At 39.6% G+C, this 17,063-nt stretch overlaps 1 protein-coding gene across 1 annotated transcript in view; it reads right to left on the minus strand.

Moving 5' to 3' along the window:
• The window catches only part of LOC119261546 (36.4 kDa proline-rich protein-like), an 87,329-nt gene that overhangs the window by 59,731 nt on the left and 10,535 nt on the right, over positions 1 to 17,063 (minus strand). The window contains exon 3 of the mRNA XM_037539885.1: positions 10,407 to 10,487. Coding sequence (XP_037395782.1) covers positions 10,407 to 10,487 — 81 coding nt within the window. The remainder of the gene's footprint in view (positions 1 to 10,406; positions 10,488 to 17,063) is intronic.

The raw sequence follows: 17,063 nt of genomic DNA on the forward strand, positions 1-17,063 counted from the left end.
CTTAAAGAGCACTCTTTCTAAAAAGTGTACTTTATACTTCCAGTCACTGGCCACAGAAACATATCGCTGTTGTCGGAAGAAAAAAAATTGTATCTCCATTTTTGTTAATTTTCAGTTTTTAACATAGTTTGAAAATGCATGTTGGCTTTTACATTGTGTGTAAGTTTCATGAAGAAATGACCAAAATAAATGGCAAAAAATGACTTAGTAATGCATGTGCTTTCTTCTCCGGTAAAAATGACCATTTTGGAGACATGAGGTTTTGTTTTCTGACAGCAGCGATATACCTAATAGTTTAACTAGATGTACATTTACAGACTACAGGCCTTTTTCTGTCATGCATAATTCCAGATATTTGGGTGGTGGATCATCTTCAGCACAGCAGTCACACTGATGTGGACGTGGCATGGTAATGTATGTGCCACAGGTATGAGTGTATCAGGCACATCGGTGTTGCTGGGTTTTTTACACATCAGCATCACCGCTGGGCTGTGAGTTTGCCACCCAAAAATATCCACATGCAGAGACTTTGCATGGCAACAGATGAACAGATTACAATCTCTACTTACACCAATGATGTGACCTTACAAAATGTACTTGCCAGTGTCATTTCTTAGTGTAAAGTGTGTCTCCATGCCCATATGATATATAAGGCTGTCTTATTTATTATCATAGCAATAAACAGGTTAAAGGAATAGTTATCACATTCACAGTTTTCCATTTATCCTAGATGTAGTTGATCATTCGAGATATTTGATGTCCATATTTTGTTTCTCTAGTTCAGCACTGGAGCTACAAGGCTATTGCTGCTAATAAACAACATGAGTCAATGTCGCCCAGATCTTTTCTGTAAATACACCAAAACGTCACTCAACCTCCTCAGAAACTGCAGAAATCACTTTCATCAAAATGACAGCATGAGCGCTATATCTCATAAACGTGCTGTAAATACAGAAAACGCAACAGAAACACTGATAAGCCAGTCACAACACAAAGAGGATGTTTCTGAAGAACACTCAGAGAAGATGGAGCCATTCAGACTTTTAAATTCAATGCAGCACAAACATTCAGTGGTGAAAGTAAGTTAATGTTTCTTTGAGCAGATTAAAATCACTGTATCGGAATGTGAATTAGCTGCAACTGATAACTACCACTGTAACTGATAACTACCACAGTAAATGTCACATAGCAAACTAGTCAACCAGGCTAACCCTGAACCCTGAGCTTGGTCTATTCTGCTCCTCAGTGCTTTTCCCTCATACATATTCCATCTCCTTTGAGCCCTTTGAGTTTTTCAACACTTCTGTTCGGACTGGCTTTGCAGTCTTTCTGAAGTTGCATGTGTTGGTAACACTCTCTATGAATGTTGTATCTGAAAGAACCAATGAACACATTCATAATGCATTATAATGCGTCATAAACATGGCTATAAATATTATACAAATTAATTCTGCATTATAGACATGCTTATTTTGCATTATGAGTTGTTAACATAATAATAAACACTGTTTATAACAAATTATATGAGCTTGTAAGTTGTATTTGTCCACTCTAAGTAAAGTGAAGTGTACTGAACTAAAGCCTCCTCCAGTGTTAGGAGTGAGGTAGGATTTACTGCAACACTGCAACGTACAGAGTGCCACACATTACAGGCTTCAGATGTCAGATTTTAAACTAGTGCTGCCATCAGTGTTTTACCCAATGTGGGAAAGTCAATGTACACCACCGTTAGCTTGGTGCTAACTTAACACTGCATATCAAATAGAATGCAGGCAGAAATTAGCATTACTGTAGTGTAATGATGTTACAAAGTGAAGGGTTCTAGCGCATTTGTGAAATGTAGCTCTGATGTAGTTATGTTGAGGAAAGTGTTTTCTGTGTTTCCAGTGCATTTATGAGTTTATAAATGCGCTTATAAGTGTTTGTTTTTGAATAGGGTCTTGTCGGCCACCGTACAAACCATATCCAGGCCTTCATTAAGATGTCAAAATGGGTTTAATGTGATTTTTGCTGAATGATGCCTATAATAAGGCATTACTGATATCCCTCCTGCTCAGCAAGACTCAAATCAATAATTTTATGCAACTCAGTCCTATAGTTGGTAGTTCCCATGGTTGAACATGCCTCTGAATGGTCAGCATGTTTGTTTGTGGCCTCAGAAGTGGTCTACTAATCCCAATTATGGTTTACAGGTGGCGTGCTCCTAAGTGTGTGGGTGATACGGCAGAAAGCATCAGCCACTGGTGTTCCAATATCTCCATTCAAAGCAAAGCAATAATGAAAAAGCAGCTACATAATTCAGCAACTTATCTCCTGTTCTTGATTTTCTTCAGAGAAGAAAAGAACCACATTTTGATTTGCTCTTATGTTCCATGTTTGTTTTCAACTGGGAATATTGGTGTAATTATTGATCCAATTAGAAATATAAGGTATCACAGTTTACCCTTTTTTCCCATATTGAGCATCATGCAGTGTTATAAAATAACATGCCAACTCTAATATGTAGGAGTCATGAATCACTGAGCTGAACAATTGATCTGGCCAATGAAATCTATTAGGACTGGCTCCAAGAACAGTATGTGGAAAACAACACCCATCAAGGATCTAATGCTGGGTGTGAGAAACGTTCTACCTCCAGTGTCCCCCTGGGAGAGGCAACTGCAGTGGAACTGAAAAGATCTAAATTAAGGTGTGCACATATCAAGGGGATTGGACAAAAATGAAAGAAAAGGCCTAGGAGTTGACCCCACCTAATCAGGGTTAGTGTTGTGAAATATTTCATTTCTCCAAAGTTAAGGCCCGGTGGACAGTACTTTGTCAGGTGATAGCGATCTGGACAAAGTCTGCTTCCAATTACTCGCTCAGCAATTTGCACAGTGAAATCAACAATGACTCAAAACTGCATGCAGCATTTGTAACTAATGGTCAATGTGTTTGATAGTTATCAATGCACTGACCCAGTCCAGAGCAAATATTTGCAAAAAGATAATGCAGTTTGCCGTGGTCAGAGGAAACAAAGCAGTGCCAATTTACAGCTTTAATTACCAACACATGCCACCCCTTGTTTGGGTATCTCTGCAGGGGTAAGCCAACGGCTTTGTTATCTCTGTTTCTCAGAACACTGTTCAACACCGTTTCCACTGTTGTTGTTGTCTTTGTACTTGTATTTGTTTATGAAGCAGGTAACAGGATATGTTATTCATTTCTCTGTTCAGTCTTGTTCTCAACTGAGGAGGTAATGGAACTTTCGTTTTCACACAGAGTTTGGTTATACAGTATGTTTTTTTGGTTGTTTTTTGGTCCAATTTTCCACCAGTTTTAGTCACAGCCAAGGCCACCCACTACCTATTTCTCCTCTCCATCACATTAAGCTAAAAAGCTGAGACAGTGAAGGTTAACATGTACTTCCTTCAAGATGCATGAAGCCAGCAACCACAACTTTTTTTTAAAAAACTGCCACAGCTAAATGTGCTTCGAGGAGAACACTACCTGCCAATTCTGTTAAGCTGGTTAACAGAGGTCTGTGATACGATAGGATTCCAACTAACAACAAAAAAATATGAAACTCCTGTGAATAGACGACCTTTGGTTCCACAAGGGACAGGACATTTGGCTGGTTTTGACTCCTGCAAAGTCCACATCTTTGTATCTTTTGCATCCTGACTCACTGGATAGGTTTAAAGTCTCCCCCTGGATGTACAACTAGATTGATAGACATGTCCAAGCGGCTTTGAGCCATGGCCTCTCTGGACTGCTCTCCAGAGTTTGGCTTTTTATAAGGTTGTGTGGCCCCTTGCAGAGACATCCACCTTGAAGACCTGGAGTCCTCTTTGCTTGGCTGCCCACAAAAGGCTCAGGGCAGCTTAAGGGAGGAGATTTGACGGGGATACAGAGAAAAAACATAACTAATCCCTCCTCTGAAAGCAGTAATCTATGAGAAGAGCTTTAGGAAGAGGCAGAGAGAGTGTAAAAAAGAAGAAAAGAAAATTACTTTTGGTGGTCTCTGACAAAAGAAGCATGGTTATCAGTGGAGAAATGAACACTAAAGGCCACCGTGGAGCAGTGAATGTTTAAAAAAGATGTTTTTTTGACAAATACAGGCACAGTATGAAACTGACAGAGTGTTCATCCTTTGTGTGTTCCTCCATTATTACTGGAAAAAGCTGCAGAACTATGCCTGGTTGGAGGAAAAAAAAAAAAAAACAGGCTTTTGACTGTGGGCTTCAAACTGACCAGACCGATGATCTACGCCGCCTCTATCGACTCGAAGCTGATCACAATCTTACTTGGCAATTTAAATGCTAATGATACTTTTAATTGCAGGATAGGGGGGGAAAGCACCATCTGATGTAGAGGAGAGAATTATCTGTGAGCTTTTGTCTCACTACCAGCCACTCAGACAAAAGCCTGCAAAGGTCCCTCTCCCAGCCAAAGCTCTGGTATTGACCCAGGAGAAAGCGAGGACAAGGAGATTAATCCGTAACGATCGGCCCCTATTACACATGAAAACATGCGTCCGGAGAGGCGTTGTGAATAAGAGCAAGCAGAGATGAGATCTGCTCTGATTAGTCGAATGCTTTCACTGCAGTGGTCTGAGGGAGTGAATCAAATGGGAGATAAACACAAACTCCAAATGACAATAAATATATGATCCTATTTCGGCTGTGGCGCACAGCTCACAACCTTTCCGTGTCAATATTTGCTTAAGTGCATTTACATTGGTCTGGTGCCATAATGGATCACATTCATTTTCTACAGGAGCTGCCAAGCAGCCCCAAGAGGCTTGATGGGGTGCATCGGATTTGGGGGATATAGGGTGGCTGGATCTATACTGAAGTATTGATAATTCACTCCTTCACATTTCCTTCTCAGTGATAAAATGGATCTTTTTATGAAGCTGAATATGTACCAGAGGGTGTAAAACACTGTAGCAAACTCAGAACTCAAGCAGGTAGAGATATTTTGGATTTTATCTAAAGGGGATCCTGGCCTTTAACCAGAATTTAATACGTTGTCATGTTATTTTGAATTTCTATATTGTAGTGCCATATCCCTTGGCCTGATTAGTCTGACAGATTTGATTTATTTATTTTGAAACTCACCTTTAAATGCTGATGGAACCTGTCCAAAAAATCATAAAGAAAAACTATTTTTGTTCAACGCAAATTGTACACCAGAGACAAGATTTCTAACCCTTTCAGGCACAAAAAAGGCCAAGCTGAGGTACAGTATCTAGTCAGCCAGCTATCTAACTTTTTAGCTTTTAGCTTGTTATCCCACTGGTTTGATGAGGCCATACACTGTTCATTGGTTGCAAAATGAATGTGAACACTCAGTATGCTGTCTGTTTAAGGAGAAAGCCCCATCATTTAGTGTAATGAATGAGTCAGTGGGAAAAGCTCCCCCTCATTGTGGAGATGCATTCACAGTAGCCAGAACATCCTGGAAAAGCATGTTTTAACATGTTACTAAAACCAAGCAATACTTATTATTTAATATTATGGTATTAAGTATACATACTATAATACTAAAAGTATAAATATTAGTATTTATGTTATTTCTATCAGATTTTGCCAGTGATTTCAAACATGTCATTTAAATGTTAACGTGGCTTCATGTTTGGGGTTTATTGGTCTCGGACTGACTTTGACGAGGCACTTCTATTGTTTGAGTAACCCATTCCCTCCATAGTATGACTGATTATTTGATGACTGGTAGTGGAGCTATACAGCTGCTATAAGACAACATATTCATAGCAGTTATGGTGTCTCTCCCTTCTGCATCTGCCAGCTAGTGAGAAAAAAACACTATGCAAGCCCAATTTGTACCCTTGCATTGAGCAGGGTGACCAATTAACAGTTTAATACATCTAAAATATGATTTCAACACACAAACACACAATCACAGTTTAAAAATATGAGCAACCCCCCTTCTCTATCTGCTGTCATATAGGCTAATAGTTCTAGCGTTATAACTCCCAAGCTAGCTAACGTTACACTGGTAAACTCTTATATAGGGATAATTCTACAAAACACATTCAATATGTCAAAATGCTATTTTAACCAAAATACATTCTTGTTCACTTGTTGTCTATGTAGCAGTATTTTATGCTAATTAAATTGCTAATTAGTACTGCTTATACTGCAAGGTGAGATTTCGAACGTAGGTCAGACAAAAGCCCAAGCTCAAATAAACACTCAGCAACACAGCACTCTCTTCTGTTTGTCTTGTGTGTTGAATGACGTTTCAATTAATGTGCATTCTTTCATTATTTGTATGTACCCTACCTTTGGGTGTGTGATGAACAACATCACCTTAAACCATCCTGGTACCTACTGTTTGCTGCTTGTGCTTGCATGTTTCAATGGGTATCAGTCAGCCAGTCAATGACTCAGTGACTCAATGAAAAGCAACTCCCTTAAGATGACCCACTGCCCTTAAAAACCTCCCAAATAGCTTGGCCTGAAAAATCCACTCCAAAGCAGTTTCAGCTTCAAACGTTCCCTACACTCTCAAGATATACGATTAGAAGAGGTTATACTAGATCCTCTACAGGCACCATTGTAGGAGGTGAGTAGGCATGTTTACAACAGATGTAGCCGTGGTTTTTCACTCTGGCTTTCATTTTATCTGATTTTGACCACAAGTTCTAATCAAACCAGCATCTTTCCCATTTTAACCAAATCAACATTTTGAAAGACATTCATTTAATGGTGTTGCATTGACTTTGTGTTTATTAAAAAAGAAAGAATGAATTACACATTTTTACATAGAAAGACTTCATTTCATTTGGATTTAAGAGGGCATGCCCTTATAACGCCCACATGAACCTGTTCATGTCCGTTTCTGCGTCAGAACAATGTAAATCTATCATTCTGTGCTCTTCCTTTGGCTCCTTTGTGCTGCAAAACAGTCGCTAACTCTCCCTTCACACATCTAACTGCCATGCGGTGCAAAATACAAACAGTGACAAACAAACTGTGTACTATACTGTGAAACCAGCCACCAATATTCAACAAATCATATTATGAAAGTGTAAGTATAACTGTCATTCACTTCGGCTTGCTGTCTCAGCTGACAATAGAGCGTCTATCAATTATTTCAAGTGTGCTCTAGATCACAAAAGCAGAGCAGCTCAGCTGCCAAGAGCCAATTTATTTGCTGCCGACAAATTTAGCATCCTTTTTGGTCTCCTCAAGGTAATCCAGTGCACGTACTATCCATATTGCCGTCATGGGAAACGAGGGGATGTATAAACAAACCCTGTCATATTTCTGTCTTTGTTACATGCTTCACCACTGAAGCCTGGTGGTAAAATATGACTGCGGCACTGTGATATCACTTCAACAGCCCATCCGTAAGTCACACTGCCAGGCCAAGTGAGGCTGCAATATTAAATTTCCTCCAGAACCATAGGCAGTCATTCATACCAGTCAGACTGACGTATCACAGTGATAATCTATACATCTGGCTGTCAATATGAACATATTAACATCAGTAATTTGCAATGGAGTCACAGATCAGGCTTCACTGCTCGGTTTTTTTCTTTTTGTTCTTTTTTACTTTACCTGCTTTCTTTGCAAGGAAATCTATAACTGGCTCTGCATGAAGGGGATTGATTGACTCGTTGAACTCCACAGTGTTTTTTGACAAAGCTCATGCATTCTGATCAGCCATGGACCACCACATCAATGAGGCCTAAGAGAGCGGTCGGGAATTATGAGAATTGACCGCTTGTGACACAAATCATGTTCTGGCTGTCTACAGGTGTGGGCAGCAATGGCTCAGCTCATGCAGGTCCATGCACTAACCCAATTAGCCACTAAATGTAATGGGAAAATTTGAGCTGAGTCATGATGTGACTCTTGGTGGTAATATTAATAAAAGCAGTTTTGCTGATTATCAAAATATCTGCATAATTCATTTTTTGAAATGTAAACAAAGTGATTCAGAGTGGTTTGATGTGAAATGGCTCATTGCAGAGAAACAGACTTTTTACAGTGGTGGTGAAAGGAACTACAGAGTCATGACATGAAGCCATCTATGGGGCAGTCATGGGCTGGAGGTTAGGAGCCTTGAGCAAGGCACCTAACCCCCAACTGCTCCCCAGGTGCTATGGACAGGGCTGCCCACCGCTCCGGGCAAGTGTACTCACTGCTCATTAGTGTGTATGTGGTGTTTCACTTCACGGATGGGTTAAATGCAGAGGTGAAATTTCCCCATTGTGGCACTAATAAGGCTCACTTACTTCTTCTTCTTTCGGCTGCTCCCTTTAGGGGTCGCCACAGCGGATCATCTGCCTCCATCTTGCCCTATCCATTGCCTCCTCTACTTTCACACCAACCGTCTCTACGTCCACCTTCACTACATTAATAAGGTTCACTTAATCAAACTTAATTAATGCATCATGAGCAGTGAACCTACATATAATAGTTAAAGTTTGGGAGGAGGACCATGTTTGAAACTCCCTTCTCCTTCTGATGTAATATGCTACACATTTCCATTCTACCTTCTTTTTCCATTTGTGCACCCCACAATCTCTCCATCTCCTCCCTGTGCCTCAGTCCAACCTCTGTTCATCAAAAGGAGAGGTCTGACCTTCTAGCTCAAAGCAGAAGGCGGCCAGAATTCCAGCCCAATTTCTCCAAGTTCTCTCCAATCCTATGGTCACACAATCACTTCTCACATGACTCACTATACTCACTTTAAAGCTGTCAGAACAAAACTTTCCACATGATTTTACCACACCAGCTGTCATTTACACCATCAAATGAACAATGAACTGACCAATACAAGCAGACCAAAATGGCTTAATAACAAAATTCAAATATTATTACATCAATTTATTTTGAAAGTTTAAGTTTTTGCTTTCTCCTATGTAGTTTTTTTGAAGATGTGCCATTTAATTATGCAAAAAGTTTAAACAGTTGTTGAGACTGCTTAAGACAGCTGGTCTGATCAGGTATACAGTCCTGTGTAAACGTCAGAAACGCTTGATTTTGGCTTACACAGGAGCTAAAATAGATACAGTATAATACAAAATTTCAATTGTTCATTTTTAGTGCATCTACACTTCACCTTCATTACAATGTCCACTCTTTTTGGAGTCTTGCTTTCAGTTTTTCAAAGAAATCCACAGGGAGATTTTTACACCTCCAAAGTTCAGTAATCCCAAGTTCAATGACGTCTGGCCCCTGGAGTGGTCAGCCCATTGTTCTGAGAACACCAACAGCGTCTATTTCCTTTTCGCAGTAAAAGCTTTTTGACAGGTTTGCAGAAAGGCCCATAGCATTGACTTCTCACAATGGAAAGTGAAAAAGAAGGAAAACGCAACGAACTTTTAGGACTGAACTTTGTAGGTGTGGAAAAATATCTTTTCATATTTCTGAACGACAAAGTAAGTGAGTGGACACACTAACCATTGAAAAAAGTTGACAGTATATTCATTGGTTGAGGTGTAATTCTCTGTAAATATACATTGTCTGCTTTTCTTCCTTGGCTGAAAAATCAATAACTTTTCCTGAAAGGCCAGTTTGAGTGGAAATGAAGTGAAGGGTGGTCTCTAAATTTTGCACAGTTCTAAACGATACATAAGTTGTACTGTGTAGTATAGAACTGTTCCATCAGAGCATAAAATTATCGCGATCAAACGACTACAGACACAGAGAAAAGCCATCACTGCACCACCATCACCACCATCACCACCATCAACAATACCTGCATAAACACTGCAATCCAGCAGGCAAACCGTAACATGCAAACACTTACATGCTTGCAAGACAACATAAAGAGAGAAAGGAAGTAAACAGAGAAAGGAGGAATATCAATAGCATGTTGAGCAGAGTAGATCTGTTATCTGCTTACTGTGTTGTCTGAATTTTAAGCCTTAATAATTGTACAAACAGAGCTTTATGAATCAGCCTAAAGGGCACAATGAATTATCATTATTGCTACAAATAAGCATTATCATCAAAAGCGTGCCTCATGAAACCGTAGGTGTACTTCAATGCGCTAAGCTTCAGAGACTATAGCAAATGAAAGCTAAAGCAAATGTTCCTTGTAATAATTGGTTTCATTTGAACCAAAACAACACTTCCTAATAAATATCACCTTAAAAGGTTCTTCAAAAATTTCCTACAATAATTATAAAACAGTTTTTTCTTTCTTTTTTCCACTTTATATTTAATCTGTAAGCACAGTTTTGCTCAGTAATATCTCTCTCGCTCTCCTTCAGACCATTCTTATGACTGTCCATGACTGTTATATGTCACCACACCGGGTGTGCTCAAATGCTGCTCTCAGTGTCTCAAAGCAGAGTTTGAGAGCATCATGCCACACTGAGGCTCAGCGAGGGTGGGGGGGGCTGAAGAGGAAGGGGTTGAGTGGGGAGTTTGGCCTTTACTTTCCTGCTGGGGGACTCGGGCTTCTCTGGGGCCTCAGCCACAGGGGCCTGAGTCTGAGTCACACAGCTATCAGCCACAGCGATGCTGCGGGCAAAGGGAAGAGCATACACAGCAGTTAGGTTTAGAGAGAGAGAGAGAGAGAGAGAGAAAGAGAGAGAGAGAGAGAGCAAGTGAGGTGTACCTACCTTGTACCTACAAACATAATGCAAGACACTTTGGTCAAATGACATGTTTTGTTGGTTCTGTAAGTGAAAATAAATGATGCATCCTCTACAGCGAGCAAACTTAAAAAGACTTTTTTCTGCAAATTGTAGTGTGCAGTTTCTATTTATTTCCTGTGTACCTGTTTAACACAGTGTAATAATGTAATATAATACAGGGTGAGACAAAAGTCACAGGAAACCATTTTATTTTATTTTTATTTTAATATCGACTTTTATCTCTGGGATCATCTCATGCAAATGGTGTATGCTGAGAAAATACGCAAGCACTGCATCGTGGAGGCTTGTGACAGCATAAAAAATAAAATAAAACGGTGTCCTGTGACTTTGACTCACCCTGTATAACATCTGAAAATGCCCGTTGCTTTTTACATAGAGTGTAAACTTCATGATGAATGGACCAAAAGAAATGCCCCAAAATGGCTTAGACTTATAACTTATTGCAACGATTTTCACTTAGAAAACCAACAAAACATGTCAAGGGGTGCCCAAACTTTCCATAAGCCTGTACACTCACTGGCCATTTTATCATATAGGCAGTAGTTAAATTGGGTCTGAGCACTCCAGAGAGGTGCTCCATTGCTTTAAGTACGTGTGAATGGCAAGTGAAGCTGAGCTCTGGTACACTGTACAGAATTTCTGTAAGTTCTACAATAACATTGTGTTAAAGCAGATATGATACCTTCAGTGGAAAATTATAACTATTAGGCCTTCAATTTAGACCCTCAATGTTGAAGCTCAGTCAAAACACCTCAATGATAATGCTGTCTTCTGCTAGCATCCCTATAGCATTCTAGCAGTTTGTTTGTACTAAGACAAGCACTAAGGTGAGTCACATGAAGTTGGCTAAAAGCAGAGCTTCAATGGTGCAGCAGTCACACTCTGGCACATTAAAACACCAGATTGCGACTGCTGCAGCATTTAAGGTGGGATGGGAAAACTGAAAAATGCAGTTCTGGATTGAGAATAAACACTTAAAGCTTTTAAAATACATACCATGCAGTACATGAGGCTTGTGACAGCCATATTAGCATGTATTAACTATTAACTAGGCTGATGCTCATATTCACAGTCAGTAACGTTTCTAGGACTTCCAGAAGGCCTAGAGTGATGATTTTTTCTGATAAAATTGGTCCCACTCAATACAAAGATACAATACTTTCAGTAGAAAGTCACTATTAATGGGGCTAGGTCTTCAATTTGTACCATAAATGTTCAAACTCAGTCAAAACAGTGCTTTTAAGTGAAAACTTACCTCAACGATAAAGCTGACTTCTGCTAGCATCCCTATAGGATTCTAGCAATTTGGTAGTACTAAGCCAAGTACTTAGGTGACTTACATGAATCTGGCTAAAAGCTGAAGTCAGCTTCTTATTCTAATTTTTCATTCCACCTTAAATGATGCAACAGTTACATTCATTTAAGGCACCAGATTGTGACTGCTGCAGTGCTTTAAGTTGGGTTGGCAAAACTGAAAAATGCAGTTCTAGATTGAACACAGAAATTTAGAGATTATAAAAGATATTATATGTTATACATGAGGCTTGTGATGGCCATGTCAGTATGTATATTGTCTTGTAGCAGTTCCACAGTGACTCTTTCACTGCTCCTCATATCCACAGTGAGTAACGTATTTAGAACTCCCAGAAGGCCTAGAGTTATGTTTTTTTTTCTGATGAAACTGGTCCCATTCTGTAGAAATCAAATGTCATTGGTGGATTCCACTGTAACTTCATAATTATGCTGACGGTTGATCTAATGTGAAGTCAAGGCCTCTCCTCAGATCTTTCCTCACCAATAGGAGAGCCTGCAGAACTATGTGTACCTAGATACCACTGAGATAAACGATCCCTGGCTTGCCAGTTTTCTGCTGGGTGTTTCAGGAATGTAACCCTTTTGTTTTCATCCTATAACTGACAACAAAACAAGAGTAGAGCTGAAATACTTGCAGAGTTTATACACAAATACTATTCTAACGAATAAAAATTGACTAAAGATTGCAGAAATGCATTTTCAGTTGTTGATAATATAGGCTATAATATAAAACTGAAGCTCTTGTGATTTGAAAATTGCACTCTTTAAATTGCAATTTTGATATAAAAACTCAGGTACCTGTGATAAAATGGGTTTAGATACAAGATTGGCATATCCAATAGTTCAGTAACTCAGTGTGTGTGACAGTGAGAGAGAGAGAGAGAGAGAGAGAGAGAGAGAGAGAGAGAGAGAGAGAGAGAGAGGGACAGAAAGAGAGAGAGAGCAAATTAGTAAAAGTATATTAAAATGTTGATTTCTAAGAGACGAGAGAGAGAAAAAGAAGGAGAGACTGCATGTGTCTCATTGGTTTATAAGAAAGGAAGACTGAGGAGAGAGAGAGAGAGAGAGAGAGAGGGAGGGAGAGAGAGAGTGTAAATGTGTCTCATTTGTTTTATAAAGCGTTTCTCAAGGCTGGATTAAGACTGTTTTATTTGCCTCTTCAGATCTGCGGTTAGATCACCCCCAGAAACAAAGCTTTTAAAGACAAAATGAGGAGTCAGGCCTTCACTGGATTCTAGATTTGGATTCACTGTGTTGACCCTGGCGCTGTTTTAAAGGGGAATTCCTCCAAATTTTTAACAATTTCTAAATTACATCACTAAGATGTAAACAAAGTCGTTTTCAGTGGATTGATATGAAATGATCTCTTCTAGGAAAACTTATAGAGTCAGAACAATGGTGGTGAGAGGAACCAGATGTCAAAAGAGCCTGTAAAAGCCCTTAAATTATTATTAATGTGTTGCAGATAAGATTTACACACACACACACACACACACACACACACACACACACACACACACACACACACACACACACGCACACGCACGCACACATTATTTCCAAATAGAAAACATATCTTTTCAGAGTTATCATTATTTTTCCATTGTCAAGACATGTAGGTTCGGATCTTGGATCATAAATCATAAATAAAGTGGCTACATTTCCTATTTGCACTGTAAACATCACAATCCATGGTTCCTATAACCACCAGAGATCCAAGTCCATTTTGCACCAAACCTCTCTGATTAACTTTGTTTACATCTCAACTGTTTAATCTACGAGTGAAGGCACAGCTGGACCAGCACAACAGCAGTGGGCAAGCACTTCTTCTGCTGATTTATATTCTGGACACAAAGCAACAGCTCGTTATTGCTGGGTGCTAAATTCTGACTCGAGGTGGACAAACAGTATTATCAGAGGTTAAATTATTATGATTCAAGCATGTTTCTGTTTTTTTGTATTTTTTTTATTTCAGTTTTATACAGCAAACAGTAAACTATTCTCTGAGCACAAACAAAAGACTTCTGAGTGAAGCCAAAGAAAGAAATAGTTGGGATTCGAGACGGAAAACAACAAACGAAGAGAACATGTGTGGGACTATTTCATGAGCGTCGTGAATGTTGCAGATTTTATGGGCGACCGGAGAGAATGCAGGGAGGCAGAATGAGAGAAATTAAAATCCAGTGTCCTTGGCAACTCGTGGAAGTAATACAGTCAGATTTAGCAGAGCCAGTCTGAAGGATGTGCAGAGCCGTGACGGCCAGTGCAGCAGACTGCTCGAGAGCAGAGAAGGTTTTTTTAGAGAAACAACCAAGTCTGGCTCTGCCACTGCACCCTAATGGAAATATTAAGCCTTTGCATCTTAAATCAATCATACGGATTTGGAAGGAGCCCCTCAAATAAGCGTCCTAATTTGATCATTGAGCTAATTAAGGCGGCTCCTGTGCCAGATTTCATGCGCCCTCGCACCGGTTGCCTTGGTAATATTCCCACCGAGGCAGAAAGCCAGCCCTCTCACACTAGAGTTCCCAGCATTCTCCCAGGAACATTGGCAACCACGAGTGAGTGTGAGAAGGGGTGCTGGGATGGACCAGAGTGCAGTTCCCTGCCTGATGAAGTAAATTTTCAGAGCCATGTCCATGCTTCGCCCACAGACACATGCTTTCATAACTGCTGTTCCAAAGGCGAGACAGTTTTACGGGGTCACTGTGCTACTCCTGCAGGTTCTATTTCCAACCTGCATCTCTAACACATTTCCCACCCCCCCAAAGCTAATACATCTGATCCAGCCACTCCAGCACTACTGAATTAGTTAGGGCTTAGGTTAACGCTTTACTTGGACCCTGCTACATAACACTGAGTGCGTATACATGCCCTCAGTAATCCCATCATAATCAGATTTCTGCAGTTATCCGATTATTCAAATGGTCATCACATAAACACTACAGTATACCCCGATCTAGAAATTCAATTAAGAATTCTGATAAGGAGGCTGGATTTTAGCTAAGCAATCAGATTTCTCCATGCATATAAACTCTTACTCTGATTTATATCAGATTTCTCAGTCTGCGCGAGATCAGATGGTCGATGTTGCAAGACATAGAAAATACTGTTGGAGCAGCACTCAAACTAAACACGAATTAAAGGATGTAAATATTCTTCATCTTCTAGATGATGTATGCTCATATTTCAGGTAAACTGATGCGGTGTTTAAAAAAAGCCGCAGCATGAAGTTTGAGGTTTATGTCACATTTACATTGCGTCTTCTTCTGTAAGTTTAATGGCTGGTTGTAAAGCCGAAATCAGATTACTGTCTGACTCAGGCAGACCCAGAGTTTCCCATTATCTGATTGCTCAAGTGAATGTAAATGTGTTGATCGGATTACTGACAAAATCCGATTTTCTGCAGTTCACTGCTTGTAAACACACTGATTGACATAACCAAGTCATATCAAGTCAAATCATGGTCATACACTGTTGTGAGTGCTTGTGACAGTTTATATATAATAATGTAACAGAGTCATGACAGCTAGAGTATGCTTAGCAACTAGCACTAAATCTATCGCTGCAACTCATGACAGTGGATGATATGTGTCATGATATTCATAGCATGGTTAGGTCATTGTTATGTAGCAGGGTTTAAGTGTTTCTGCTGGTACAGGTGTGGTAGGTTGTGATTTGGAAAAATGACTGTTTCTGAAATCGCTTTCAGCTTAAAGAGGAAGAGTGCACAACTCATCTTATATGAAGAATAAACATACGACCACAGCTCATTACCATTTTGGGGCTGGATTGCGGTAAACTGCACTGCTAACAAGGCTAGTGCACTTTCTGCTAGTCCATGTTTTTTTTTTATAGCTAATTCTACAATTGATCAAACAAGCAACACAAGCTGACAAAATTCTGTCATTTCCAAATATTTATTCTTTGAAATGAATGTTTCAGGAACAACAACACCTTCCATATCATTTAGGCCCAATCCTATTTCACCACTTGTTCCTACCCCTTAGGCCTCACCCCTTTGTGACACCCTAGCAGTGCCTAGTTTTGATAAGCTACTAGAGCACAGTCCACTTTAAGTAGTGACTCTACAGAAACATTACATTGGTTTGAAAAATATACTATTACACAAAAATTTGAGTGCTTGATTCTGTTACCAGTAGACCAGTTTTGTCCAATTTTTTTCAAAGAAGGCCAGATTGTCCTGTGTCAAAATACCTGGGGGACAAACTTTTCTTCACAAATTATTTACATTCAAAATATCAGTGCATAGAAACTGAGCTTTCTGTGAGCTACTGTGTTTCCTATCACTGTATAAAAGATGCAAGAGGCTTCTTTTATTGTTGGATTGTTCATCCTGAACAGTTTGGATTGAGCATTATAATAAATAATTCAATTGTTTAAGAGTAAAAGAATATATCTGATGTATTAGTCATATTCCTATGTGTTTACTTGTTGAAAACATAATCAGACAAACTAAACTAAAATACATTTTTGGTTTTGTTGGGTACTGTTCTCTACATGTCAAATAAATGTAGCACAGCCACATTATTACTTGACCTTTAAGGTTTAATATTTACTGAACTACTGAATTTGCTCTGATAGAATTTTTCCATCTCGCCAAGATCACCAGTTCGCTGAGTTTAGTTTGAGTTTATGTCTGTAGTCTTCAGTAAATGGTAAGTGTGGTTGGTTAGTGTAGTGGGTAACACCTCTACCTTCTACGCTGTAGACTGGGGTTCAATCCCCACCTGGGTAAAATACCCTACATTACACCAATAAGAGTCCTTGGGCAAGACTCCTAACACCACCTTCGCCTACCTGTGTAAAATGATCAAACTGTAAGTCGCTCTGGATAAGAGGGTCAGCCAAATGACATAAATGTAAATGAAGCTTCCACCATCAGGTGAAAGGAAGAACTGCAATGTACTGGCTGGCACTTATAATGCCCTGTAAAACAGAAGCTGGGGGCCAATTAAAATCTGTCTGTGGGCCACCTTCGGCCCTGGGGCTGGACTTTGGACACCTCTGCAGTAGACCTTTGACATTGTGCCGTTTTGTAGTTTGCACCTACCCAAATAAGGAACTCTAGATCAAAGCTGTTTCTCTCTATTAAGAAAACGAA

The sequence above is a fragment of the Pygocentrus nattereri genome, chromosome 7, assembly GCF_015220715.1.
Source record: "Pygocentrus nattereri isolate fPygNat1 chromosome 7, fPygNat1.pri, whole genome shotgun sequence".
NCBI classification, from domain to species: Eukaryota; Metazoa; Chordata; class Actinopteri; order Characiformes; family Serrasalmidae; genus Pygocentrus; species Pygocentrus nattereri.